The sequence below is a fragment of the Molossus molossus genome, unplaced genomic scaffold, assembly GCF_014108415.1.
Source record: "Molossus molossus isolate mMolMol1 unplaced genomic scaffold, mMolMol1.p scaffold_m16_p_12, whole genome shotgun sequence".
In the NCBI taxonomy this organism is placed as follows: domain Eukaryota; kingdom Metazoa; phylum Chordata; class Mammalia; order Chiroptera; family Molossidae; genus Molossus; species Molossus molossus.
Window position 1 is genome coordinate 65059373 of NW_023425347.1, and position 27590 is coordinate 65086962.

General features: G+C 45.2%; 1 protein-coding gene across 2 annotated transcripts; it reads left to right on the top strand.

Annotated features, from left to right (window-relative positions):
• The first annotated feature begins 250 nt into the window (after nucleotides 1-250).
• Nucleotides 251-26211, top strand: ECHDC2 (enoyl-CoA hydratase domain containing 2). 2 transcript variants are annotated; one of them, XM_036256400.1, is made up of 10 exons: nucleotides 251-478; nucleotides 11907-11974; nucleotides 12045-12132; nucleotides 14628-14714; nucleotides 15778-15870; nucleotides 17274-17330; nucleotides 17545-17732; nucleotides 23187-23237; nucleotides 24739-24786; nucleotides 25624-26211. In XM_036256400.1, the coding sequence occupies exons 1-10, from the start codon at nucleotides 346-348 to the stop codon at nucleotides 25699-25701; spliced, it is 891 nt and encodes a 296-aa protein (XP_036112293.1). In that variant the 5' UTR covers nucleotides 251-345; the 3' UTR covers nucleotides 25702-26211. The 2 variants fall into 2 exon arrangements, with proteins under 2 accessions (XP_036112293.1, XP_036112294.1); XM_036256401.1 differs by having other exon boundaries at nucleotides 15781-15870.
• The last annotated feature ends 1379 nt before the right edge of the window (nucleotides 26212-27590 follow it).

Sequence of the window (27590 nt, forward strand, 5' to 3'; positions counted from 1 at the left end):
CGTTTGCGATAGCGTAGTACCGTTTCAAATCTGTTGTGGGTACTTTAACTGGCATTTGCCTTTACTTTTCCAGTAGTCATTTATCATGTCCGTTTTACAGATTAAAACACTGACGCTTAAGAAAGGTTGACAGCCTTGCCCCAAATCATAACGCGGAGCTGGGCTCCCCCCACCCCCACTCCACCCCACCCAGGTCTCCGGGTCTTCGAGAGGTGAGGAGGGCGGCTTGGGCCTGTCGGCCCATAGGTGGAGCAATTTGCGAAGGCCTCTCGGCCGAGCTGAGAGCTTTCAGTGGGAGAGGAGGCGGTGGAGAAGCCGGGCAGCACCTACCCAGCGGGCGCCCTCATGCAGCACGCCCTGACCAGCGCCCTGCGCCTAACGCTCCCCTGGAGACCCCTCCGGGCCCGCAGCTACGCCTCGGATGGAGCGGCCCGGGGCCCGGAGATCCAAGTGCGCGCCCTGGCGGGTCCCGACAAAGGTGAGTGCGCTCTCCCCGGAAGCACCCAGGAGCCGGCTGGGGCGAGCCGGAGCAGAGCTGGGGGCGGGGGGGGGCGCCTGGCGCTGCTGCCCGGGCCGAGGCGATGGCCAGCGCGTCCACTGTGCACGGAAAGATGGAGACCAGTAGAAGGAAGGATAGTCGCTCAGTGCGTTTCAGGATTTGGTCCCAAATCCCCTGCATCCCAGTCTAGGCTTCCCGAGAGTGGGTGACCCCTAGTTGGAGTGGGACACAGAGTCCCCAGTGCGTTGGCCTGGGCTGTGAAGAAGGGAACAGGAATGGCTCAGGGATAGGACTAAACACCAGCACCCACGCCCGGAGCTTTAAAAGGCGTGATTGCCCTCCAGGGCCCAGGGCCCTGGCAAGGTCCCAGGGCCCTGGCAAGGTCCCAAGGGGGCTGAGGCAGCGGAGCCAATCCGGCTGACCGTGCAGGACTGTGATGAAGGGAGGAGGGTGAGGGCAGAGGAGGGCGCGTCCCCTCTCTGCGTATGGGCCGGGAAAGTTCGCTAGTCACTGGCAGGAAACACCTTTGACTGCACGGTGTTTTTTGTTTTTGGTTTGTTGTTGCCCACACTCCTCAGTCCGTTGCACCTTACCATCAGGTCAAGGCCAGTTTCTTATCTTTACTTTCACCCCAATCCTCTCCCCTCTCCCCTGTATTTGATGTAGCATTGTTTGTGTCAGAATTTTAATTTACACAGATGGCATTGGACTCTACATCTCTTATTTCCTTCCCCCCTCCTATACTAACGTTTTAAAAACTGCTTTGCTATATGAATCTAGTTCCTTGCTCCCCGGTGTGCATCCCCTACTTTTGATGGGCATGTAAGGGCTGCCAGCAGCATTATACAACATCACTTGGTGAAAACTTCTCTGGCCATGAGGAATTGCTGGGTCATAGAGAATACCTCTTACTCTCATGCTTAGTTCACTGCCCAATGGGCAACAGTGCTTGCCTTAATATAGTTATTGCCTTGATATAGTTATACTTATTCTCCCCACTTTGCAGATTAAGAAACAGAGGCGGAGGCCCTTGCCTGGTAGCTCGGTTGGTTAGAGACTCCTCTCTATATGCCAAGGTGCCTAGGTTGTCGATTGATCCTGGTCAGGACACATATAAGAAACAACCAATGAATGCATAAATAAGTGGAGCAAAAAATAAATGCCCCCCCCCTTTTTTTTAAGAAACAGAGGCACGGAGAGGTTAAGCAATTTGAATCAGGTGTGATTTCAAAACCTGTGTTCCCAAGTATTAGGTCATCACTGCTTCTTCTGTACAAAACATACTTGTACATCAGTAAAAAGTATTATCAGGGGTCATAGACCTTGCAAATAGCAGAGTTGTTAATCCAGAGATAACAAGGATCAGCATATTAAGCCTCTGCCCCTACCAGAGAGCATTTAGGTCATTGAGGGACAGAGATCAGAAAACCAAGAAGCAGTGGAGGAGGCATGAGAGTGAGACTCCCACACAGGAGAAACCCCCTCCCACCTCCTAAAGTGATTTGAGGTCATTTGATATTTATGTTAGAAGCGACAGGCTCTGCCTTCCTCTTGGACCCATGGTTACAGAGCATTGTCACACTTTACCTGTTGTCCTTGAAAACAGAATTGGCCTGTTACCCACTCTTCACTCTTCTCTCTCTTCTTTATTGATTTTTAGAGAGAGAGGAAGGGAGAGAGAGATAGAACCATTGATGAGAGAGAACATCAATGGGCTGCCTCCTGCATGCCCCCCACTGGGGATTTGGCCCACAACTGAGCCTGTGCCCTGACTGGGAATCTAACTGGCAACCTTCTGGTGCATGGGTCCATGCTCAACCACACTGGCTGGGCTCTTCCCTCTTCTTTATGGTTCTACACCAGCTCCTTACTTAGCAGGGTGTTCATGGTTCTCCACCACACCTGACCTTTCCATCTTATCTCTTCTACCTCATGGGTTCATTTTAAACTGTCCCACCTCTGTGTTTTATTCTAGCGAGGCCACTGATTTGGGTCCTCTCCTTTCCTCTCTGCCTATGTACTACCCCTCCATGTCCCTTTATTTTTCATGTGTCTGGAATTGTCTCCTTCATATGTTGTTAGCTCTTTGAGAGTAAGGATTGCTGTCTAGGTCCAACTGTTAATTTAGGCAAATTCTCTTCTTTTCTGGGCTTCAGTTTCCCCTTCTATGTAATAAGTTGTTAAACCAGTTGTTCTCTATACTACTTCCAATGGTTTTTGTTGACACTTACCCACATCACAAGCCTATGATTCAAACCATCCAGAGAGAAGTGATCCTAGGTCAGCTGCTAAAGAAATCATCAGTCAGCCCAGCCAGTGTGGTTCAATGGTTGAGCATCGATCCATGCATCAAGAGGTTACTAGTTTGATTCTTGGTCAGGGCACATGCCCAAGTTGTGGGCCCAATCCCCAGTGGTGGGCATGCAGGAGGCGGCCAATTGATGTCCTCTCTCATCGATGTTTCTATCTCTCTCTCCCTTTCCCTTCCTCTCTCTCTAAAATCAATAAAGAAAAATTTTTAAAAAAGAAATCATCAGTCAGTGGCATGGTGGGTTTGGTAAGAGTAAGGAGAAGGCAGTGCAGACCTGTCTCCACTGCTGGCACCCAGAAACAGAAATGTTCCCGGAATTGGAGCTCAACTAAGAAGGCAGGGACCATGGCAGAGTCCTATTTCTCCAGGGCCTGGCATATGGTATGCAAATTGAATGTTGTCAGATGAATTAATGAAAGCCAAAGAAATCCTGCCTAGCTCCTCAGGGCTCCCAGCTTGGAGTTCATACCTTGCATTGGGCCCTAGACTTTCCCCCAGCATTCATATATTTTTCCTGCTCACTGTACCCACAAACTCTGGCTAAGCATTTATGTGCATTATGTCTTTTAATCCTCATAACAACCTTTTTATTATTTCTATTTACAGATCAGGAAATTGAAGGCCAGACGGGTAAAGTAATTTGCCCAAGGCCATGGATCTGATGTATGACTGAGCTGTGGCTTGAGCAAAGCCACACTGGCAGCTAGTATTTGAGAAAGGAATATAAAGATAGAAAGAGGAGATAAAGATGAAAGCTGGGAGAGAGTCAGAGAGAGAGAGAGAAAGGAATGACAGAACAGGAAAGCTAAAAGGAGAGAGAAAATTTCTGCCAACCCCAGGACATCATGATTGTATTAATTTTCTTTTTTTTTTTTCTTTATTGATTTTAGAGAGAGAGGAGGGAGAGAGAGATAGAAACATTGATGAGAGAGAACATCGATCAGCCACCTCCTGCTTGCCCCATAACCTGGGCATGTGCCCTGACAGGGAATCAAACTGGCGACCTCTTGGCGCATGGGTCAATGCTCAACCACTGAGCCACACCAACTGGGCACACCATTGCTTTTCTTTCTTTTTTTTTCCTATTTTTTTTTTGTTCAGAGAGAGTGGGAGGGAGAGAGAGAGAGAGAGAGAAACATCGACGTGAAAGGGACACATCGAGTGGTTGCCACCCACACGACCCAACCAGGGCCGGGGACAAACTGCAGCCGAGGTACATGCCCTTAGCGGGAACCGAACCTGGGTCTCTCAGGACCGCAGGCCAATGCTCTAACCGCTGAGCCAAACCGGCCAGGGCTGTATTAATTTTCTATTGCCACAGAACAAATTGCCACAAACTTTTTTGCTTATAATACCACATTTATTATCTCATCATTTCTGTAGGTCAGAAGTCCAGGCACAACTTAGATGGGTTCTCTGCCTTGGGGTCTTACCATGCTGCTGTCCAGGAATTGGTCAGGATTATGGTCTCATCATAGGCTTGACTGGAGAGATACATGCTTCCAAGCTCTTCACCTTATTGACAGAATTCACCTCCTATGTTTACAGGACTGAGGTCCTGTTTTCTTGCTGACTGTTGGCCAGGGGGCCAATCTGAGCTCTTAGATGCTGCCCACACTTGCTTGCCACATGATCCTCTCCACAGGTCTACACATGTCTCTGGTGTGCACTAGCAAAACAGAGTTTTGTTTTATTTTGTTTTGTTTTTTAATTCCTCACTCGAGGATATTTTTCTACTTATTATCAAATAGAGTGGGAGGGAGGGAGACAGAGAGAGAGAGAGACATCGATGTGATAGAGCCACATTGACTAGTTGCCTGCCACACGACCCGAATAGGGCCAGAGACAAACCACAACCAAGGTACATGCCCTTGACCGAAATCGAACCTGCAACTCACTGGTCCATGGGCCGATGCTCTAACCGCTGAGCCAAACCAGCCATGGCCAGAGTCCTTTTGTTGTTGTTGTTAATCTTCACTGGAGGATATTTTTCCATTAACTTTTAGATAGAATGAAAGGGGTGGCGGGGGGAGGGGAGAGAGAGAAAGAAACATCAATGTGAGAGACAAATTAATTGGTTGCCTCCTGCATGACCCCAACTGGGGCTGAGGATTGAACCTGCAACCCAGGTATGTACCCTTGACCAGGAGTCGAACCTGAGACTCTTTGGTCTGTGGACCAGTGCTCTAACTGCTGAGCCAAACCAGCCAGGGCCAAAACAGAGTCTTATATACAGCGTAACCTAACCACGAAAGTAATATCTCATTGTTATATAGTTGAATCTAATCTTGAACATAACATTTGGTAACCTTAGCTCTAATTTGTTGGTTAGAAGCAACTCACAGGTCTTGCCCACACTTAACAGAAGGGGATGTGAGCAGGGAGGACCACTCTAGGTATGGTCTTTCTGACACAATTACCTGAGACCTAGACTGTTTTCCTCAACCCCTCTGATAACAGTATCTCTGTATCCACCATAGTTTCTCTTCCCAAAAGTTGCAACATTTTCTCTTCTGAAGCATCAGAGCTGGAGAGAACTGTGGAGACATTTGAGTTCCTCTGTGTGACATCCAGATCTGCTGGGCTCAATGAGCTCTTTGAAAATTTCTGAAGAGGCTAAGGAAGTCCACCTACTGAGTGTTACAGTTCTCTGTCCTAGACCACGATTTTCTAACTTCAGGCTGGACTCCCTGTTCCTTGAGAGCCCTGAAACTTTCTTTGGCCCTTCTCTATGTCTCAAATCAACTCACACTGAGGATGCCATCTTAATAAATACTGCATGTTCCATAGACAAAGCTGAGGACCCTGGGACAAAAAAGTAAGGGATCTTTGAAGGCCAAAGGATTGGTGAACACTCCTCTAGCCCATCCCTGACATTTTAGAGGAGGGGAAATGGCCCCTGCCCACAGCTGGTGTCTCTTCCCCACAACTGCCCCAGATTTAGGGGTTGAGTTGAAGCCAGAGTGGGGTGCAAGGACCAGGTTGTGTGTGTGTGTGTGTGGGGGGTAGGTTTCCTGTGGGTGGTATTGAAGATTGGACTTTTATTTTGATGAAAAGGGGAAGTGAGGGACATGGTCGGATTTGAGTTAGAAAGATGACTGTGATCTAAATGAAGGAATGAATAGGAACAGTGAGCAAGACTGAAGGCGAGAGGGCCAGTTGGATGATCCATGTAACAGAGAAAGAGCCCATAGCAGGTTAGTGGCTGCAATGAGGGCTATGAGCTAGAAGATCTACGATCTATTTAAGAGATTGATTTGGCAGGCCATGGAGACTGAGTCACTTTTAAGGGTGATAGAGAGGGAGGCAACACGATAGACTTCCAGATTGATACTGCAGTAATTCCCTCACCAAGGGAACAGGAGAAAGATAATCGATAGTTTTGGGACATGTTGGTTGAGATATCAAGTGGGCAGTTGGTTATTCAGGCTGGGAACTCAGAGGAGAGCTCTGGGCTGGCCGGGTTTCAGGGCAGTCCGGGGATACAAGAGGCTGGTGCAGAAAAAGAAGGGGCAGATGAGCAAGCACAGATCCTCTGGACTCTCCTACCTCACTTTATACTGCTCTCCCTTGGCTCCGAATTCCTCAAGTTCCCAAAAACACTGAATAACCCGTTCAACAGGTCGAGCAACGAGGACTCTAGAGGGGGAGTGAGGATGAGGAGGGACAAGAGACACAAAAGATGGAGACAAGACAGGCCTCTAGACAAGACAGGCCTCTGATCAAGTTTCGTTTATTCTGGGGAGATCCACACAATATATAGGGCAAGAAGCAGAAAAACAAGAACATTTGTTGCCAAGCTATGTCATTGAGCAACCACCCCTGAGTAACTACCCTGAAGCAATTTCAAGTGAATATCACCGGTGAAACAAAAAGATGAACAGAGCATAACTGGCTGAGTAAATGGTTACTCAAAGGATGCAGAAACATTGTATGCAGAGATATCCTGCCTTGGGGCAGGAGATTGCAGAGCAGATTTTAACAAAATGGATGCCATGCAAAAAGTCTCCCACAACTGAAAGATGGAAGAATATGTTACCTGCAAATATGCCTCTTTGGCGTAGGATTACTTTGTGCTAAGGCACTTGAAAAAAACAAAACAAAACAAAACACGCCCTGGCTGGTTTGGCTCAGCGGTTAGAGTGTTGACCTGCGGTCCAGAGAGACCTGGGTTCAGTTGCCACTAAGGGCACGTGCCTCGGGTGTGGTTTGTCCCCGGCCCTGATTGGGTAGTGTGGGTGGCAACCACTCAATGTGTTCCTTTCACATGGATGTTTCTCTCTCTTCCTCCCACTCTATGTGAACAAAAAATGAAAAAATGCCTCAGGTGAGGATAAAAAAACAAAACAAAACAAAACAGCAGATGCACAAAATTTGGATTTCCCTTTTTCTTCCCGAAAACAAGAGATAAATACTCCCCTGTGAAAGATGCCCTCCCTGTACCAGGAGAAAAGAAACATTATTCAAGAATCAAAGCCAAGAGAATTCTGTACAAACACAATCTGTTTTTAAAAAATCTTATTTTCCTTTAGCCTCCCCACGTAGTTTAGTTACCTTTCCATAGTTGCCTCTCTTTGTTCAACCTACTATAAAAGCATGTATGCTCCACTGTTTCTGGGGGTCTGCATTTCCTTATAAGGGTTCCATGTCATGTAAAACTTTATAAATATGTACGCTTTTCTCCTGTTAATCTATGTCAGTTTAATTTTCAGGCCCAGCCAAAAACCCCAAAAGGCCCAGCTCTACAGATTTTGTAGAACCTCCCCTACGATACCTGGCTCTCCCACTCAGGGCCCTCATCTGTGCAGCTCCCTCTACCTGGAATGGGCTTCTCTCGCCACCAACACACTCACACTTTTGCCTGCGGTCCTAGTCATTCCTCAGCTCTTCCTCTACCAGGTCACTTCCTCTACCAGGAGGTCATTGCTGACCTTCGACACCAGGTTCCTCCTGGTGCACTCTATACCTCCTTGTCCTTTTTGTCCGTGTTCTCATCACAAATAGTAATTATTTGTTAAATGTTTGTCTTCTCTGTTAGACTGCAGGGTTTGAGAGGACAGAAACTGAGTCTGCCTGGTCTCTGGAATCACAGTGTTTAGTACAGAGACCAGCATGTGTTAAATACATAATTTAATTGTACAGGTGACTGAATAAAAAGATCCTAGATTGAGCTTTCAGGAAGTTTGACATTAAAAAATTGGGCCTAGCCAGTGTGGCTCAGTGGTTGAGTGTTGGCCCACGCACCAAGAGGTTGATGGTTTGATTCCTGGTCAGGGCACATGCCCAGGTTGTGGGCCAAATCCTCAGTGCGGGGTATGCAGGAGGTGGCCAATTGATGTTCTTTCTCATCGATGTTTCTATCTCTCTTTCCCTCTCCCTTCCTCTCTCTCTCTCTAAAAATCAATAAAGAAAAAAAAAATTTTTTTTAATAAAAAATTGGGTAGGCCCTGGCCAGTTTGGCTCAGCAGTTGAAGTGTCGGTCTACGGACTGGAGAGTCCCAGGTTTGGTTCCCGCTGAGGGCATGTGCCTCAGTTGCAGTTTGTCCTAGCCCCCGTTGGGGTCGTGTGAGTGGCAATCACTCGATGTGTTTCTCTTGCATCGATGTTTCTCTCTCTCTCTTCCTTCCTCTCTCCTTCCTGCTCTGTCTGAAGATAAATGCAAAAAAAAAAAAAAAATTTGGGTAGTCCACCTGCCTGATGTGGCTTGGTGGATTGAATGTCATCTCATGGACTGAGAGGTCCCAGTTCAATTCCCAGTCAGGGCACATGCCCGGGTTGGGGCTTGATACCCGGTAGGAGGTGTGCATGAAGCAGCCTATAGACATTTCTCTCTCACATCGATGTTTTTATCTCTCCCTCTCCCTTTCTCTCTCTCTAAAAAATCAATAAAAACATATTTTTTAAAAAAACTGGGTAGTCTAGCCCGGCCAGTGTGGCTCAGTGGTTGAGTGTCAGGCCCATGCACCAAGAGGTCGCCAGTTCGATTCCCCGTCAGGGCACGTGCCCAGGTTGTGGGCCCGAACCCCAGTGAGGGGCATGCAGGAGGTGGCCAATTGATGTTTTCTCTCATCGATGTTTCTATCTCTCTCTCCCTTCTTCTCTCTCTAAAATCAATAAAGAGTCCTGGCTGATTTCGCTCAGTGGTTAGAGCGTTGGCCCGCGGACCAGAGAGTCCTCTGTTCAGTTTCTGCTGAGGGCACGTACCTCGGATGCAGTTTGTCCCCGGCTTCGGTTGGGGTCATGTGGGTGGCAACCATTCTATGTGTCTCTCTCACGTCGATGTTCTCTCTCTCTCTTCCTTTCTCTCTCCCTCCTGCTTTATCTGAAGATAAATGCAAAAATGTCCTCGGGTGAGGATAAAAATAAATAAAATAAATAAATAATAAAATCAATAAAAAAAAACTTGGGTGATCCATTATCTATAGTATTTTTCCCACCACACCTCATTCCTCAAATGAAATTTTTACTTAGCCTCACCTGCTTAAATGCTTCCATCTGTGAACTGCCATCTGTAATCCTCTAAGTATTTTATGTACTCACCTTACTCAAGACTCGTATTTTAATTTACTTCTATTAGGTTATAAGCACTTTATGGATTAGGACTGTTACATAAGTTATAACTCCCACAATTTTGTATATATTACAATTGTTCAATAGATATATAGAGTTTCTTTTTTCATCGCCAACACTTGGTTTTTATTTTCAGATTTTTTTAGTTTTAGTCATTGTACTGGGTGCGTAATCATATCTCATTATGCTTTTTTTAAACTCTCACTTTTTTTTTTTTATCCTCACCCGAGGACATTTTTTCATTTTTTTGTTCAGATAGAGTAGGAGGGAGAGAGAAGAAGAGAGAGAGAAATATCGACGTGAAAGGGACACATCGAGTGGCTGCCACCCACACTACCCAACCAGGGCCGGGGACAACCTGCAACCGAGGTACATGCCCTTAGCAGGAACTGAACCCAGGTCTCTCCGGACCGCAGGCCAATGCTCTAACCGCTGAGCCAAACCGGCCGGGGCAAACTCTCACTTATTTGATACTAATAAAATTAAGCATCTTTTCATATGCTTATTGGCCATTTGTATATCTTTTGTGGAGTTCCCTTCATAAGAGTTGGGCTTTTTTCTTTTAGAGAGAGAGAGAGGAAGGGGGAGAGAGATAGAAACATCGATGTGAGAGAGAAACATCCATAGGCTGCCTCCTGCATGCCCCCTACTGAGAATGGAGCCTGCAACCCAGGCATGTGCCCTGACCAGGAATCGAACTAGGACCTCTCAGTCCATGGGATGACGCTCAATCCACCGAACCACACTGGTCAGGCAATAGTTGGGCTTTTTAAAAATTGAGGTATAATTGACATACAACATTATATTAGTTTCAGGTGTACAGCAACATGACTCGACATTTGTTACATTGTGAAATAATCACCACAATAAGCCTAGTTAAGATCCACCACCACACATAGTTACACCTTTTTTTCCCTTGTTCTGAGAACTTTTAAGATCTACTTTCTTAGCAACTTTCAAATATACAATATTATTAACCAGTCACCATACTGTACATTACATCCCCAGGACTTATTATAGAATGTATTTAGTAAATGAGTTAAGAATTTTAAAGACTGTGTAGAAGAAAACTTAGATAAGTGCAGAATATCATCTGAGAGGAGGGAGGAGGCAGGAGAATGTGGGGCCACAAGGCAGGTGCATGGTATCATATATTAGTCAAAAGCCATCGAATGTCCTACACTAAGAGTTTCCCCTAATGTAAACCATGGATGTTGAATGACAATTACACATCAATGTAGGTTTGTCGACTGTAATAAATTAGGTACCACTCTGGTGCAAGATGTTGATAGTAGGGGAGACTGTGCATGTGTGGGGGGCAGGGGCCACATGGGAAATCTCTGTACTTTCTGCTCAGTTTTACTGTGAACCTCAAACTGCTGTCAAAAAGCAAAAACAATAAAAAACAAAACCTAAACCTATTAAAAAAAGAAACACCAAGGCAGAGAATATTCAAGGAAGAATGTACATATGGTCCAGAGTTGATTGTTGCTGAGGCTGGGACCAGGACAGAAATTTGTCCCTTGATTAATGATGAGGTTACCCTGGTCATTTTGGTGAGACCTGTTTCTGTTGAGTGATAGGAATGGGAACTAGACTGGAAAAGGTTTAACTGAATGGAAGACAAGAAAGCGATTTAATAAGTACTGAAAATCCCTTCAAGAAGCTTGGCTGTTGCTAGTGAAAAAACATCACACAGGTAGGGCAAACCTCTGCCAGAGGGCAGAACACAGGTGTTGTCAAGCCTCTGGGTTTAGTTAAGTCCCTATGACAGAGGAACCTGCTGACTTGCCATATGAGTACAACAATCCAAAAATCCAGACTTCAGGAAACCCTACAGGTCAAATACCCCAGGTTCCTTAATAAATAGCTTTTGAGGGAAAGGTGGGGCTAGAGGCAGAAACTGATTTTAACAAACTTTTAAAAGGCAACGCAAACCTTTTAAAATTAGCAAGCCTACACTGTAGTGTTTAGTGATGTACATGTAGGTGATAAAATTTTAAGAAATGCATGGAAGTGATGACTCTAAAAGTCAAGAGAGTTGTTACTTTTGATGCTGAGGAGGGAGCTGTGATGGAGTCAGAGCACATGAGGGGGTTCTGGGTGGTGGTTACAGGGGCGTTTGCTTATTGTAACTTATTAAACTCTAAAGGAGGAAGTCTGGCTGTAAAGGGCAGAATAACATAGAGCAGTAAAACCGAAGAGAGAGAGAGAGTGAGGGTGTGTGTGTGTGTGTGTGTGTGTGTGTGTGTGTGTGTGTGTGTGTAACAATGGCAGAAGCAGGCAGGCACTGCAGTGGTCATTCTTGTCCTTCTCCCCATGTTCTCCAAAGTTCACAAGCCCTTCCACTTCATCTGTGAGGCAGAAAGGGCAAGGGTTATTCTATTTAATAGTTTGGAAAACTGAGGTCTGGGCATGTGTGACTTTCCCAAGTCACAGTGCTGCTCAAGGGTAGAGGCTGCCCAGGCCCCCACCCAGGAGTGAGCAGGCCAGCTGACTCACCCAACGTTGCCTGGTCCCCTGCAGGAATCACTGAGATTCTCATGAACAGACCACATGCCCGCAACGCCCTGGGAAATGTCTTTGTCAATGAGGTGAGAACGGGTAAACACCAGGGTGGGTTGGGGCTGAGCTGGGAGGTATCTGATGGGGTCTCCTTTGCAGCTGCTGGAAGCTCTGGCCCAGCTGTGGAATGACAAGCAAGTGCGTGTCCTGCTCTTCAGAAGTGGAGTGAAGGGTGTGTTCTGTGCAGGTGGGTTTCCTCCCCTCCCTCTACCCCGGGGCTCAGCAGGGTTCCCACCAGCCTGCAGGTGTTGGTGGGGTGCTTAAGTAATCTCTAGCACAGGACTCAATATTCCCATTTTACAGATGTGAACTCAAGACTCAGAGGTAAAATTCCTTGCCCAGGGTTACATAGCTAGTAAGAGGTAGAATCTAATTCCATTTGAACTTGGCTTCTCTAACCCCCCAAATCTTTATTTTTTGGCTACACCATGCTGTGTTCTGACCCTTTACTGAGGAAATTAGGAAACTGAGTCAAAGATGTTCGCAAGGTCCGTGGCCCCGATGGGACTCTGTGCCCCTTTGCCCAGTCCCTATCACCAAACCTTTCCATTGTCCCTGCACCATGTGGTCCTCACAGCAAGGCAAGCAGTATTAACTGCTGTTTCAAAGCAGTACCACATTCCAGGCCCACAAGAAGCAAGTCAATGATAGCTGAGCTGAGCTAAGAACCAACGCTGGGATGGTTGGAGAGACGGTAATGAGGGTCACTGGGGAGGCGGGAAGTAGTTGTCGAGGGATAGAATGGGAGGAATAGAATTTCCAGGAGTTTCCAAGGGAATGTGGCTCAGTCCCTAGATCTGAGGCGTTGGGATCTTGGTGCCCAGCTTGGCATCTGCCCTGGCAGAACAAATATGCAGACCAGTCTGCCTGACCCGGCAGCCCTGGCTGAGGTCCTCATTCAAACCGGGCCTCTTCCTTTATCTCCCTTTCTGTTTGACCTCCTCTATCAAGGTCACTTCATGGCCCCGTTAGCCCACTCCTCACTATCCCAGATTAGCACAGAGAGGTAGACAGGCTAGCAGAGTCTGGGTCTGACTCCAACTTGCTCTGGAATCCTTGGCTAGTCCCTGCCCCTCCCTGGGCCTCAGTTTCCCCGTCTGCCGTAGAGAGGCTGGAACTAATCAAAGATTTCCAAGGGCTCTCCCAGCTCTGACTTGGTAGAGTCTAGGACTTGAAGAGACTGTGGTTTACTCTCTACTCCCACCTCAGCCTCCTACCATCTGGCCTTGGATGACCTCACCAGTCACTACTCTCACCAACACCCTTGCCCACCTCCATGCCACTGTATCCTATGTTCCCATCTCAGTTCTCTCTTCCTACTTGATCCCTCAGCCTCCTTGGATCCCACTGACCCCTCCCTCCTTTAAAAAAGTAATCAATATATAGTGAGCATGTCTGTTATGTCACAAAACTGGGGGAAATAAATAACATTTTATTTTATTATATAATTTAAAAATTGTGGTAAATATATACATTACACAAATTTACATTTTAACTACTTTTAAGTATAAAATTCTGTGGCATTAAGTACATTCACAAGGTTGTGCAACTATTATCACTGTTCCAGAAATGTGTCATCATCACACAAAAAAATCCAGTGCCCATTAAGCAATCCCTCCCCATTCCTGCTTTCCCCCATTCCTGGTAACTTCTGGTCTACTTTATGAATTTGCCAAAGGGGAGAGAACATGAGTGTTGTCAAGCCTCTGGGTTTGGTTGGTAAGTTCCTGTGACAGAGGAACCTGCTGACTTCTAGGTAATCACACATTTGTCCTCTTGTATCTGGCTTATTTTACTTAGCATAATGTCCTTAAGGTTCATCATGTTGCAGCATGAATCTAAACGTCATTTATTATTATGGCTGAATAATATTCCATTGCATATACACATATTTTGCTAATTCATCCATCTGTTGGTGGACACTAGATTGTTTACACCTTCTAGCTATTGTAAATAATGCTGTTATGAAACACTGGTGTGCGAGTGTGTGTTGAGTCCTTGCTTTCCATTCTTTTGGGTATACTTTTAGGAGAATAAGTGGATCGTAGTCATTTTATGTTTAACTTTTTTGAGAAACCACTAAAATGTTTTCCACAGCAGCTACATTATTTTACAATCCCACCAGCAGTGCATCAGGGTTCTCCACATCCACACTGGTTTTCTGTTTTTGTTCACAATAGCCATCCTAATGGGTGTGGAATGTTAACTCATTGTGGTTGGTTTTAGTTTGCATTTCCCTAATGACTAATGGTGTTGAGCATCTTTTCATGTGCTTATTGGCCATCTGTGTATCTTCTTTGGAGAAAAGTCTATTCAAGTCTTTGTCCTTTGTGGGGTTTTTTTTTGTTATTGAGTTGTAGGAGATCTTATTAATTCCTTATCAGATATGTGATTTGCCAATATTTTCTTCCATTCTGTGGCTGTCTTTCACTCCTTCATAGTGTCCTTTGACACACAAGTTTTTAATTTTGATGAAGTCCAATTTTTCTTTCTGTTGTGGCATCTCTCCTTTTTACTTGACCCTTCTACCCCTTTTCCTCCCTGGCTTCCTTGACCAATGCCTCCTGGTGTTTCTGCTTCCTCTCTGGCTGCTTCTCCTCAAGTCTCCTTTGCTGGATCCTTTAACAGCCTAGGACTCAGTAACGGGTTATTTTCCAAGGACTGCCACCAACCCATCTGCAGGTGCTGACCTGAAGGAGCGGGAGCAGATGAATGAGGCAGAGGTGGGAGTCTTTGTCCAGCGGCTCCGAGGCCTGATGAATGAAATTGGTGAGAGTCCTGGAATGGGGTGGAGGAGGGCATTCAGGGGCCCTGCTGATCCCAGCCACACCCACCCACCATCCTCCACTCTAAAGAGAGGACAGTTTCTGTTGTGAGCTCTGTGGAAAGACAAATGACTTTCCCAGGGAGGATGGGCACAAGGAATTCTACAAGGAGAAGGGTGACGAGAGTTTAGAGAGCATTTCCTTCACAGGGGGCTCTGGCTTCTCAGCCTTTGTGCCCTGTTAGTTTTGACCCCAACCTCCTACCCCATGACCTTGGGGTTCAAGCCTGGCTCTTCCAGAGGAGCCAAATTTCACCAAGCATGCTTTCAGGCTTTGACAATTGTTTTTCCTTTTGCCTAGAGTATCCCTCCTTGGCCACCTGAATTTTTTTTTTTTTCTCAAATTATAAGAGAAAGTTTAGAAAGTTACAGAAGTAGTAGGAGTGAGCCAGCTGGACTGCAAAGGCTCAGGAAACAAGTTACAGAGGTAGAAAAAGAACCCTTAGAGCTTAGGAGAGAGAGGCAAAGGTAATGTTCCTGTGGGAGGAGAGGAAGGACAGACATGGGTATGCCCCAGAGAGGGAGAGTGCGTCACCTGAACTTTTTACTCATCTTTTAAGAACACTAGTATGTCTTCCTCCAGGAAGCCTTCCTTGACCCATCCTCCAAGCTTCCTTTAACAGAGTACTGGTCATCCTGGGTCTGTCTTCCCTATGTCTGATTCAATTATATGTTCCCAGCACTTAGCACAGGGTTTGCCATACAGAACAAGAAGGGGGAGCAGAATGGCCATTTCCAGAGTGGCCAGCAGGAGAGGGGGCCTGAGCAGGGATCATGTAGCCCATCTCCCCACTCTGGTTTCTAATCTGGTCTCACAGATTTCCCTGTGGAAATTTGAAATTTGTAGAAAAAACAAATTCTAAAAAACCTATCTGAGGCACCAAGGAGCCCCCCAAATTTGAGACCAACGAGGCCTTCTGTCCCAACCAGCTAGCCCCTCTCCAACATTGAGTCCCTGTCCTGATCTTGCCAAAGCCTCTCAGCCTGAGCCCTTCTTCATCTCCACAGCAGCCTTCCCTGCGCCCACCATTGCAGCCATGGATGGGTATGCCTTGGGTGGAGGCCTGGAACTTGCCCTGGCCTGTGACCTCCGAGTGGCAGGTACTGGGCAGTGGGAGAGGTGGGATAGGGTGGGGAGCAAAGGGGAGTGAAACAGAGTAATTGTGGGGATTCTGTGAAGTCAGCCACTGCTTTTGGCTTTCCAACCAACAGCAGATCTAAAGGCAAGGTGGAAGACACAGGAGAAAGTAGTTCCCCTCCTGGCCCAGCCCTGACTGCTGTAGAACCACTCACCTCTCAGTACCAGGTCCCTCACCTGGAGTGCTTCAAAACTGCTGGCAGGGAACACACACACACACACACACACACACACACAGGGAAGGCAAAGGAGGACAAGATGAGCTGTTGAACCTTCCGACTCGGTCCAAGCCAGCTTTACTTAGCGAATTTTGAACAAAGGTTAGCCATGGGGACAGTTTATCACCAGATCAGCTAAACACAAACATCGCTGGGCAGGAACATTGCCCTCTGGTTCATTTTTTGGAGCAACTGAGCACTGAAGAGTGGAGGAAGGGGGATGAAGAAGATACCTGATTACATTTTAACCTTGCTGACTTGGTGGTCAGGTGCACCCTTCTTGGAGGCCGTTACAGTCTTGGTGCCATCATGGTGCTACATCTTCCTTCAGTGCTTTCTCCCGCCCCCCCAGAACATTTAAAAATGTATAACTGCAGCCATAGAGATAGCTTATATCTACACGATGCATGTCAAAGAAAAGGCATCAAAATACCTGGTCAGGTTATAGCCCCAACTCTGCTTCTCACCTTGTCCATGTTTAAGGCATCTAACTTGTAGGGTTTGGGGAATAGGAGAGTGAGTGTAAAACCCCTCATAGGCAGGAGTGATGGCCATTCCCTCCTGCCTACACTGCATGGCCAGAGGGGATTTAGGAAAGATGCCTGTGCGGTGGAACACTCAAGGAGGGCTTCTCAGAGAAAGAACTTACAAGGACATGGACTAATCACAAGGAAATTTCAGGCTGATGAAAAGCTGGGAGGAATAACTGTAGTGGGAGGAGTCACTGACACTCTAGGCCAGACCAGAGCTAAAGGTGCATGAGACAGAGAATCTATTAACTCACAAATAGGTATTGGACACCTTCCAGGGCCCCCTTCCTTGTTCCAAGCACCATTACCTCATTTGATCCTTAGCAGCTCTTTCAAGCAGGTAATTATCTTTTTTCCACCTATGAGGCTCAGAAAGGGTAACAGACTTACCTGGTGATGCCCCCACCCCTGACCCCACTGGGGATGGTAGGATGAAGGCCTGAGCCTCCTGACCTCCAGTCCAGGGCTCTTCCAAAGGCAAAGACTGGAGAGGTCTGGCTGTGGCCAAATTATGTTGGAAGTGGTTGGCTGAAGGGGTGAGCAGAGCCCAGAGGTGGGTGTCACTTCTCCCCAAGGATTGGCACTTGACAGGGTTAGGGATTCACTCTGTTTATGCAGCTTCCTCAGCTGTCATGGGCCTGATTGAGACCACCCGAGGGCTCCTCCCAGGAGCAGGTAACGTTACCCACAGCACCCATCTTCCTTTACCTGCCCAATCCCTCTACCCAGAGTACATCCCTGCTTTCCTTGGTTTCCCTGTTTCCTTGGCTCTCTGCCCTTCTAAGTCAGAATCTGCTTCTGAGAAGAAGTCTTGGCTGACTCCCAGCCTGGGCCTTCTCTGGGCTCCCACTTCCCATGCTGACTTACCGCCCACTCTCCACCTTGGCAGGAGGGACTCAGAGGCTGCCTCGATGCCTGGGGGTGGCCCTAGCAAAGGAGCTCATCTTCACAGGCCGTCGACTGAGTGGGATGCAGGCCCAGGCCTTGGGGCTGGTGAATCACGCTGTGGCCCAGAACAAGGAGGGCGATGCTGCCTACCACCGGGCACGAGAACTGGCCCAGGAGATCCTGCCCCAGGTGCGCTGAAAGCCCAGCACAGGAGGGAGGGCCTATGCCACGGGGGACACGAGCGGGGAGGCTAGGGTGTCCACGCAAGATCCATTTACCAGACTTATAAAATGAACCCTCTTTGGAGTTTTGCATCCATTTAGCCATCCAGTAAACACACTTAAATCCAATTTTTAGTTAAAATTAAAATTGAATTCTGAGGAACTGGAATCAAATGGGCTTGAAAATCTTTAGACCAGCACTGTCCAGAGAACTTTCCAAGATGATGGACACGTTCCATACTTGGCTGTCCACTAAGGCAGCCTCTAGCCACATGCAGTTACTTCAATTTAATTTAAAGATTTAGTTTCTCAGTTAAACTTCACACATTTCAAATGCTAATAGCCACATGTGACTAGTAGCTACTATACTGGACAGTACCTCATGTCCCCAAGACTAAAAAAGCAAGATAAAAAAATACAAGTCCATCTTTCTGACCGTACTGCATGGTGGAGAAATTCTTGAAGTACATCATGTAGGACATGTGTTAAGACCTATTAATATGTTTAAATCCTCAAATAGCCTCTGAGAATAATCTCACAGAAGGTTTAGAGAACCAGGGGTTTAGGCCTTGCCTAGGTGTAACACTACCAGCTGCCAGGCCCAAAGCCTTCAGCAGGACACCCTGGATCTGACTGATCAGGTCTCCCAAGGACCGGAGAACCTCTACTGACTTCTCACGACTGTGACAGGACCCAGAGGTAGCTTCCATAAAGATATGAAAGCAGCTGAAATGGAGCTAAGTTTTACTAACATAATAAATACTGACAGCCCACATGGAGCATCGCCCATCCATCAGATACAATTCTAGGTACTTTAATATAGTGTCTCAATTATTGGAATAATCCAGCTGAGTTGATTATCCTCGTATCTGTGATATAACAGCCCCAGAAAGGTTAAGTGACTTGCTCATCAAGGTCACAAAAAGTGACTACAATACCATACCAGTGAGACAATACTGGTATTTTGGCATTTATTTTACATAATATAAAAACTACATACAATATAAAAACTAGTATTTATTGTAGAGTACAGAATATGTACAAAATTTGTGAAAGTAATGCATTTCAAGTATAAAAATTTGAATATAATGAACAAAAAAAGCTGATGAACAAAATAGACCCAGAGACATAGAAGGAATACGGTTCAGACTGACAAACCTCAGAGGAGGGGGGTGGGGGGAAGGGATGAGATAAACCAAAGAACTTACATGCATGTATGCAGAACCAATGGACATAGACAACAATGCTTGGGGGGTTTGGGGGGTTGAGAGGAGGGTGTCTAAGGGGAAAAAGGAGAAATATCTGTAACAAAAATAAATTAATTTAAAAAAAGAAAGATAAAACTATCTGAATTAATCATGAAAATAAGTATTTTATTTTGGAAAAAATTCTTTCTCTGTTTCCAATTTAAATAATAACTTTTTATAACTTGAGATCTTCCTTGAGGGCAGGGACTATAACTTTAAAATTTTTTTTCCTTTATTGATTTTAGAGAGAGAGGAAGTGAGAGGGAGAGAGAGATAGAAACATTGATGAGAGAGAACATTGATTGGCCGCCTCCTGCATGACCCCCCACTGGGTATCGGGCCCACAACCTGGGCATGTGTCCTGACTGGGAATCGAACTGGTGACTTCTTGGTGCATGGGTCGACGCTCAACCACTGAGCCACACCAGCTGGACAAGACTATAACTTTTAAAAACTGATAGTTAGTTTGGTTTAAAAGAAAGCATGTTTTGTCTTCTTTCCCTTTTGTGTGTGTGTGTTTTTAGTTTTATCATTATAAATGGAGAGTCTGATGGTATTCCCAGGACAATTTTAATGCTGTCAGATTTCTATTACACTTGGTCAGAAAGTCTCTGAACTATTACAAAACTCTGACTCAAGGTAGTGGCTGACTGCCTTTCACAGAGGACGCCTACCTAGCAAGACCTTTGCAGGGTTGTGTCTTTCTTCATAAACTGAATTACTGGGTCTTTGAGCTTGATCTCAAGATGATTCTGATTTCAGATATTTTAATACACTGAAATAATGGTATTCTACTAATGTAAGTACTAGTATTTTAGTACTTAAAAGTAGTTCTGCATTCCAAAACATCAGCATTACCAAAAACTAGTATTACCATCACTGATCCCAGTGGTAGAACATCTGATGCAACCTATAAAAATAAACATTCAACTTCCAGCCTATTCCTGGATGGGGTGAATGACAGGGATGGTGTGGTAGATGGCTACCCACTAGTGGACAAACTACAAAGACTAGGGAGTCAAATGGTTCCAGAGATTAGGGCCCAAAAAACATTTTAAATAAATGCAAGGCCTGCAACTTAACACTTAGATTTTCTCCCTAAACAGTAAATACATATTATGCTTTAAATATGGATTTGGCTATGTTTTCTACTTGAACATACTGTGGCCACAAGTGTGACTCACTGTTTTCATTTCCAAATAACGTGACATTTTTATATTTCTAATAATTCTCATATATATAGGGGTGAGCAAAAGTAAGTTTACAGTTGTGAGTACACAAAACAGTGTATTCTTGTATTATTTATCACTGAATTATTTATTTGTATAATTTGTCTTATTGTTATTATTTCATATCCTTACTTATGATTTATCTCTTAGGTAAAGATGGTTAGTAATTTAACCTATTTTGCCCAACCTTGTATGGTATGTTAAAACTATATGTATATAGTTTTAAATTTTCTTTAGTGAGAAAGCAGTTTCTTTATTAGTTACCTAAATAATAATAATACATATTCATGACAAGCAAATCAAACAGAACACAAGAATAAGAAAGGCATAGGTAAAGATAAAAAGTAAAGAGACCCAGGTAACCCTGTTTACCTAGGGCTGACCCAATTAAAAGTAAAAGAAAGTCCCATGCCCTGATGACCCTTCAGTCATAGGCAAACCGAGCCACTTGGTCACCCAAACAGCTCTCAATTCCCCAATACCTTTCCCCAGAGATGACTGTTAACAGTAAGCATACTCTTCCAGAAATTTTTATTTCATATGTAAGAATATAGGTTACACATATATGCTCACACAGTATATTTAAGTAACTCTAAGTTCCTTTAAGGATGGTTTAGGAAACAAGGAACATAGCTTTAGAGGCTAATCCCGTTCTAAGAGACATTTTAAAAACATGAAATTAAAATGTTGTGCATAATAAAGAATTCAAACAGGCCCTGGCTGGTTTGTCTCATCAGCCTGCGGACCAAAGAGTTGCGGGTTTGCTTCCAGTCATGGGCATGTAGCTCGGTTGCGGTTCGGTCCATTTTGTGCGGGAGGCAACCCATCGATGTCTCTCTCTCACACTGATGTTTCTCTCTCTCTCTCCCTCTCTTCCTCCCACGCTCTTTGAAGATAAATGGAAAAATATTCTCGGGTGAGGATTAAAGAAAAAAAGAACTCAAACAGTATGGAAAAGTATAAAACAAAAAGTGAACTTTCTCCTGACCCTTCTCCTCAAAGGCATGTCATATTAACACCTTTTATACAAATGGAATAATAATATAGATACTAGTACGCACCTTATTTTAACTTAATTTCTTGGAGTTTCCCATTTCAGCATATATGTGTGTTAGCATACATTTTTGTTTCTGAGTATATAGACATATACAAGGGCGGGCAAAAGTAGGTTTACAGTTGTGAGTGTGAAAGTTTATTCTTGTATTATTTTTGTTTTATTATTATTTTGAACCTACTTTTGTCCACTTCTATATATTTATCGACCTCATTCTTTTTAAACAACTGTACTTTTTCATTCATGGTCTGGATGTACTATTATTTAAGCAGTACTCTAATGATGAACATTTATGTTGCTTACATCTTTCTGTTACTGCAAAAGAGCTGGAGTGAATAACTTTATACATCTTAGTGCACTTGTAGAGGTGTATCTGTAGGTTAGTTTCCTACATGGAGCTGCAACATTAAAGAACATGTGCAGCTAACATTTGTGAGTTCTTGCCAAATTGCCTTTCCAAAGCATTGTACCAATTTCCTCTATCAATAATGTATGCAAATACATTTCCTAATCTCGACAATAGTGGGCATTACCAACATTTTTACTTTTTACCTAGTCTGAGGTGAAAGGGGCACCTCACTGTTTTGACTTGCATTTTCTTAAATCTGTGAACCCTTTGTTTATATTTTTCTGTGAACCCCCTTTTCATACCCTTGTGAATGTTAAAAAAAAAAATTATACTAGCTTTTTAAAAATCAAGAAAGTTCATTTGTCTTAAGTATCACAAATACATCTTCCCAGTTTTTTACTTTTGCCTTTTATTTGTGGTAGTTTTCCCAACTTCATTTTTATGTAACTAGCTTTTTCGATTATGGCTTATATGCTAACAGATTTTAAAATAATCATTCTTTTTCTAATAAAGTCTTAGTTATAAAAGCTTCAAATAATATGAACTGTAGGAAGTGAATTCCTTGCCTGGAAGTGGGGCTGGGAACGGAGTGCCAGGCCTGCTGTGGCACAAGTTAATTAACTGGACACAAAACCGGCAAAGGAGAGATGGCTGCTTTGATGCTCTTGCTTCCAAGCGGCTGTGCAAAATGTCCCCTTGGGGTTTCAACCCAGGCCTGTCAGACTTCAGAGCCTACGTTCCTAATCCTGACCATTTTTTACTCTGCTGGGGTGAAACCTGCTTGCAGTGAAGGCTTTCATTTGCTGAGATGAGAGGGATAAAGGGAGAAGCAGTGGGAAAGGTGACTGGGAACCAAATCCAAGCTTCACCACTGACTCACTGGCCAAATGTGACCAAATGCTTCACCTCCCTGAGCCTCAACTAAAGATGGCACAATCCTGCCCTGGCCGGTTTGGCTCAGCGGGTAGAGCATCAGTCTGAAGTCCAGAGTGACCCGGGTTCAGTTCCCGCTAAGAGTACGTACCTCGGTTGCAGTTTGTCCCCGGCCCTGGTTGGGTCATGCGGGTGGCAGCCACTTGATGTGTCCCTTTCACATCGATGTTTCTCTCTCTTCCTCTCTATCCCTCCCACTCTGTCTGAACAAAAATGGAAAAATGTCCTCAGGTGAGGATTAAAAAAAAAGATGGCACAATCCTGAAAGGGTGAGTAGCACCAATAGACAAGTCTATAGGTGGGAAAGCACTTTGTAAATTGTAGTATTCATAGGAATGAATTAAATAGGAATGAATTAAAAGACAAGAACCCCAGGTGGTCAGGATTGGGTAGATCAGGGATTAATCAGGTTTCCTTTATAATAGAAAAGGAATGTCAACTGAGAACCAGTAGGTGCTAACGCTAACGAAATATAACACTTAGCAGAACAGTTAGAACTCTGCCTCCCCATCCACAACTCTTCCCTCACGATGGAGCTGTATGCCTTTATTTCAACCACCCAACGATCAGCATTGATCCCCTCCTTAACCAAGCCTTTTCTTTTCCCTAGGCCCCCATTGCTGTGCGGCTGGGCAAAGTAGCCATTGATCGAGGAATGGAGGTGAGAGGGCTCTGGTCAGGACTGGCCAGTGGGGTGGCTGGGAGGCAGTGCTGTCATGGCACTCCGGAACTGGACTAAAAGAGCTCAGGAACTGGAGTCCTGTAACAGACTTCCAGTCTGACTTCTCTCTTTTTGTGCCTTAGTTTACCCATCTACAAAATGTAAAGTTTGGCCAGGTGATATTACAGATTACATATTATCAACATCTTTTTCTCCTGGAGAGAGAAGGAAATTGAGGCTCAGAAAGGGTAAATGACTCATCCAGGGTCACAGAGCAAGTAATAAGAACCAGGCCTGTGTGGCTCCCTGTCTATATTCTTGGCTTTGTGCTGATGGTCAGTAATGTGGCCTCAAGGACAGGGCTCAGGGTGGAGTCTTGGGTACAGCTAATCCATCCCTACTCATCAACTTATTCACATAGTGATTCTAGAGCTGAGCCGGGAACTAGGACACAGAGATAAGTAACATATAGTCACTGACCCCAAGGTGGGGAGTGGGGCAGATACAGACCCAGATCACTAATAAAAGGTTAAGGGTACCAAGCAGATAGTTACCCTGAAGAGGTTAAAGCTGCACTGTCCCATTGGGTAGTGCTGAGTTCAAGAGTATATTCAAGTTGGGCCTTGGAAAGGACGAACATTCCAAAAAAAAGGTAAAGTATGAGCAAAAGCACAGAGGTGCATAAATAAGCACTTCGACTGAATGGGAGTAAGGGGTGAGACAACAAACCATGGAAGTTAGGGGCAAGGGCTCTGGTGCTGGGCTGTCTGGGCTCAAAGACCTGCTTTTCCGCATATTGCTATGACCTTAGACAAATTCCTTCATCTTTTTTTTTTTCTTTTGGTACGTGCCCCTAGCGGTAACCGAACTCGGGACTCTCTGGTCCGCAGGCCGATGCTCCAACTGCTGAGTCAACCGACCAGGGCCCCTTCACCTTTCCTTACTTCAGATTTCTCAACTGCATACTAGGGATGCTCTAACCTTTGCATGAAGGTTACATACATGCAGTACTTCTCCTAGAACAGTGCTTGTTAAGCAGTAGTAATGGAAAGCAATGGACAGTAGAGGCTGGGAAGTTGCCTAGGTCATGAAGGCCCAGGACCTTATTCTTAAGGGCAATGGAAAGCCTGCAAAGTTCACTAGTGGGGTAGTGACAGGAGGCATGGGGAGGCAGCCCGTGGGAGGGAGGAACTGTCTGCAAGCACAGCTCATGCCTGCCCTCCTCAGCTCTGCAGGCTGTGTGCAACCCTCCCCATTGGTTTCACAGCCCCAATTTGTTCCAGCACTGTTTTGGTAGTTATGAATAGCATTCAATATCCAGGTAGGGAATTCCTTAGCATAATCATCTCTGTTCTTGACTGGCATACAGTAAGCCACAGTAATTCTTTGCTGGAGAAAGCCATGAACCAGTAGAGAATAGTATAGGCAGTAGGGCAGGCTGGCTCCCGATGCAGATGGAGGTAGACAAGGTCAGACTGATCCAGGTACTTCTTTCTTGCAGGTGGACATTGCATCAGGGATGGCCATTGAAGGGATATGCTATGCCCAGGTATGTGGTTGCTGCCCATCAGTCCAATGCATGCTTGTAAGCAGAGGCTGGGTCAGTCAGGGCCCTTGTGCAATACATGACCAATTTAGTAGGTTCCTCCCAACTCAAAGGGTCTCACTCTACACCACCTTCTCCTCACAATTAGCCTGGGATGCTCCCAGAGGAACCACACAGCTTCTCTCTGGGACTGTTTCCTCAGCCATCTGATGGTGGTACATCCTGTCTCCAGTGAGTGCCCAGAGAATCAAACAACACAAAGGTACTTGAGAGAGAGGAAGAATGGCTTCCACAGTCTCTGTACCAGTAGCCACTGTAGAGGCCAGACTAGAGTTGGGATGTCAAGGCCTTGGTTATTATATCCTGCAGGCTATGTGTTTGATGGTGGGGTGATAAACCTGGGGCTGACCTATTTAGCCCTGACTCCTGGGTGAGTAAAAAATTACTAATCTCCGGGTCAACAAATATCAAAAATGCTCCTAAACAAGAGGTACTGGGACATGCAGGGCCTGGTGTGAGCGAGCCACACATCAGGATTCAAAGCCATATTTCTTACTGCGAAGCCTCGTATCAGACTGCTATAGGAGACAGTCAGTTCTCGAGGCATGTAAGCAGTGTGCAAGTAGAGGTTACAAATGACAGGCCAGAGTCTGAAGAGGCCGCTTGTCTTCTCCAGGAGACTAAGGAGCCACTGAGGCCAATACCTTCACATGGCCCAACACCAGAGTCTGCAGACAATAAAGACTTGGACCCTAGCCTTGTCATGGGCTGGACAAACTTGAGTAAATCTTTATTGGCTTCTGGCCCTACTCCCCCACAAATATTCTTTTGTTGTTTCAGAACATCCCCACCCGGGACCGGCTAGAGGGTATGGCAGCCTTCAGGGAGAAACGACCCCCTAGATTTGTGGGCGAGTGATTCCCATTTAACCTCAAGCATGGGAGATGCGCACCTTCAAGTGCAGGATCCAGAAGGAAAATATGCAGTGGACTGCCCTCATTATTTCACCTCTCCAGGCTTCAGTTTTCTCAAAGACAGTAATGGATATAAAATGACTGATATGGTGCCTAGTAATAAGGTGCTGACCAAGCCACCTACTGTTGCCTTCCTTACTCCCCACCCTGGCTAATCACTGGGGCTGTTTGATTTGAAGAATACCAGTCTTTCCCTACTCGAATAACAAACTAAGGATTAAAATAGACCCCTCTGGGCCTTTGTATTGTTGGCTTTCAGGCCTGATCTCTGCCTCTCAGTGATCAGGTGCTCACCAGAGATGGCAAGAGGTAGTAAGAACACCCCCCCCCCCACCCCCGTTTCTAACTCTGTACAACAGAGATCATAGGGAAACCCTGGTAGGTGAGTAGGTGGGTGCCAGGACTCAGACCACAGATTCCAGCTATTGTGTCAGTTACTCACTGTGTGCCTCAGTTCCCTCATCTGCAATTTGAAACTGTTATGAGGATTTAAATAAATAAAATGCTTCATGTTCCATAAATGTAAGTTATTAATGTACAGCGTTCTTGTGAGAATCAAATAAAATCTCTGTTGTGAAAACATTTGTAAACTACAGGGGAGTAGGCCAGTCTCTGAAGCTGCATTAACTAGACTTCAGGAACATTGAGAAGGAAGCAATTAACTGATGGAGAGAATGGAGGGTCAGGAAATGAGCAGGTAACACTAGAGTTGAAGCCTGAAGAATTAATAGGCACGTGAGGCAAAAAAGAGGAAGCTTGAGGGGAACAGCCTGAGCAAAGGTGAACAAGAGGATGACACACTGAGAAACAAAGGGGGCTGATGTGCATATATGCACACTAGTCTCAGGAGCCCTCCTCCTGTACCAAGGCAAGGGAAGAGAAGGCTGCATCCTACACCAGAGCCTTGCGGTCATTCTCTAATAGATCTAAGCTCTGCCTGAGCTTTCTAAGCATAAGCCTGGTCTAGAGTCACTAAATCATCGGCATGGACACATACCAATAATGTTAATTTGCTGCTAAACACAAATGTGCCCCAAGGCTGTGCTCACTTCCTGGAAAGGAGAATAACAGAAGAGCCCAGGTCTTAGAATTAGCCCCAACCTAACAAGCTGCTAACTACTCAGGAAAGTAACAACCTTACTGAACTGTCTTTTTCTCATCTGTTAAATGGGAAGAATAAAACCCCAGAGGATTGCTGTAAATGAGACAAAATTTGAAGAGGTGCCTAGTGTAGAACTGGGCCTCCACCCACACAACGTCCCACCTCATCCTCATGTTAGCAAAAGCTAGTATTCGGTAACAGAATGTTCCAAAGTACTAGAACCAGGTCAGAAAACTCAGTTTTTGAAATCATGCAGAAAAGTGAATGAGAGAAAAGACAGTAGAATTTCAGGACTGTAGGAGGAAGAAGGTTATACATTCCCCTCATCCAGTGGGACAGTGGTGAGTAATAGTTTGGAATGTGGTTTAGAATAAGTCTCATTTGATTCCAAATGATGGCACATAGCATTCCAGTCAAGAGTGTGGCCAATGAAGAGAATAAAATTCTAGTCCTAAAATATGTAACTAATAAAAAAGAAATTTATTTTTGTTCTTTGAGAAACTTATAACACATGAATAACAAAACATGGTTTGTAAAGTTGTCAATAATAAGGCAAGAAAGGAGTCCACACTATTCTACAGAGGAGGTTTGCAAGGACACAAATGAAAGCTTCTGACACTTTATATTGTGATTGAGGCTGGTTCTCAGAAATGCCCACATTTTTTCTTGTCGCCATACTAGGTAACAGCACCTCTTGAAATCTTTGGCAAAGTCTTTTTGTGGCTCTTTCT

Excerpts from the sequence above, each read along its gene's own strand:
- ECHDC2 (XM_036256400.1), top strand. The coding sequence starts at position 346 with ATGCAGCACGCCCTGACCAGCGCCCTGCGCCTAACGCTCCCCTGGAGA. Across the intron at positions 479-11,906 it reads CCTGGCGGGTCCCGACAAAG|GAATCACTGAGATTCTCATG; the intron begins GTGAGTGCGCTC and ends GGTCCCCTGCAG. Across the intron at positions 23,238-24,738 it reads CCATTGATCGAGGAATGGAG|GTGGACATTGCATCAGGGAT; the intron begins GTGAGAGGGCTC and ends TCTTTCTTGCAG.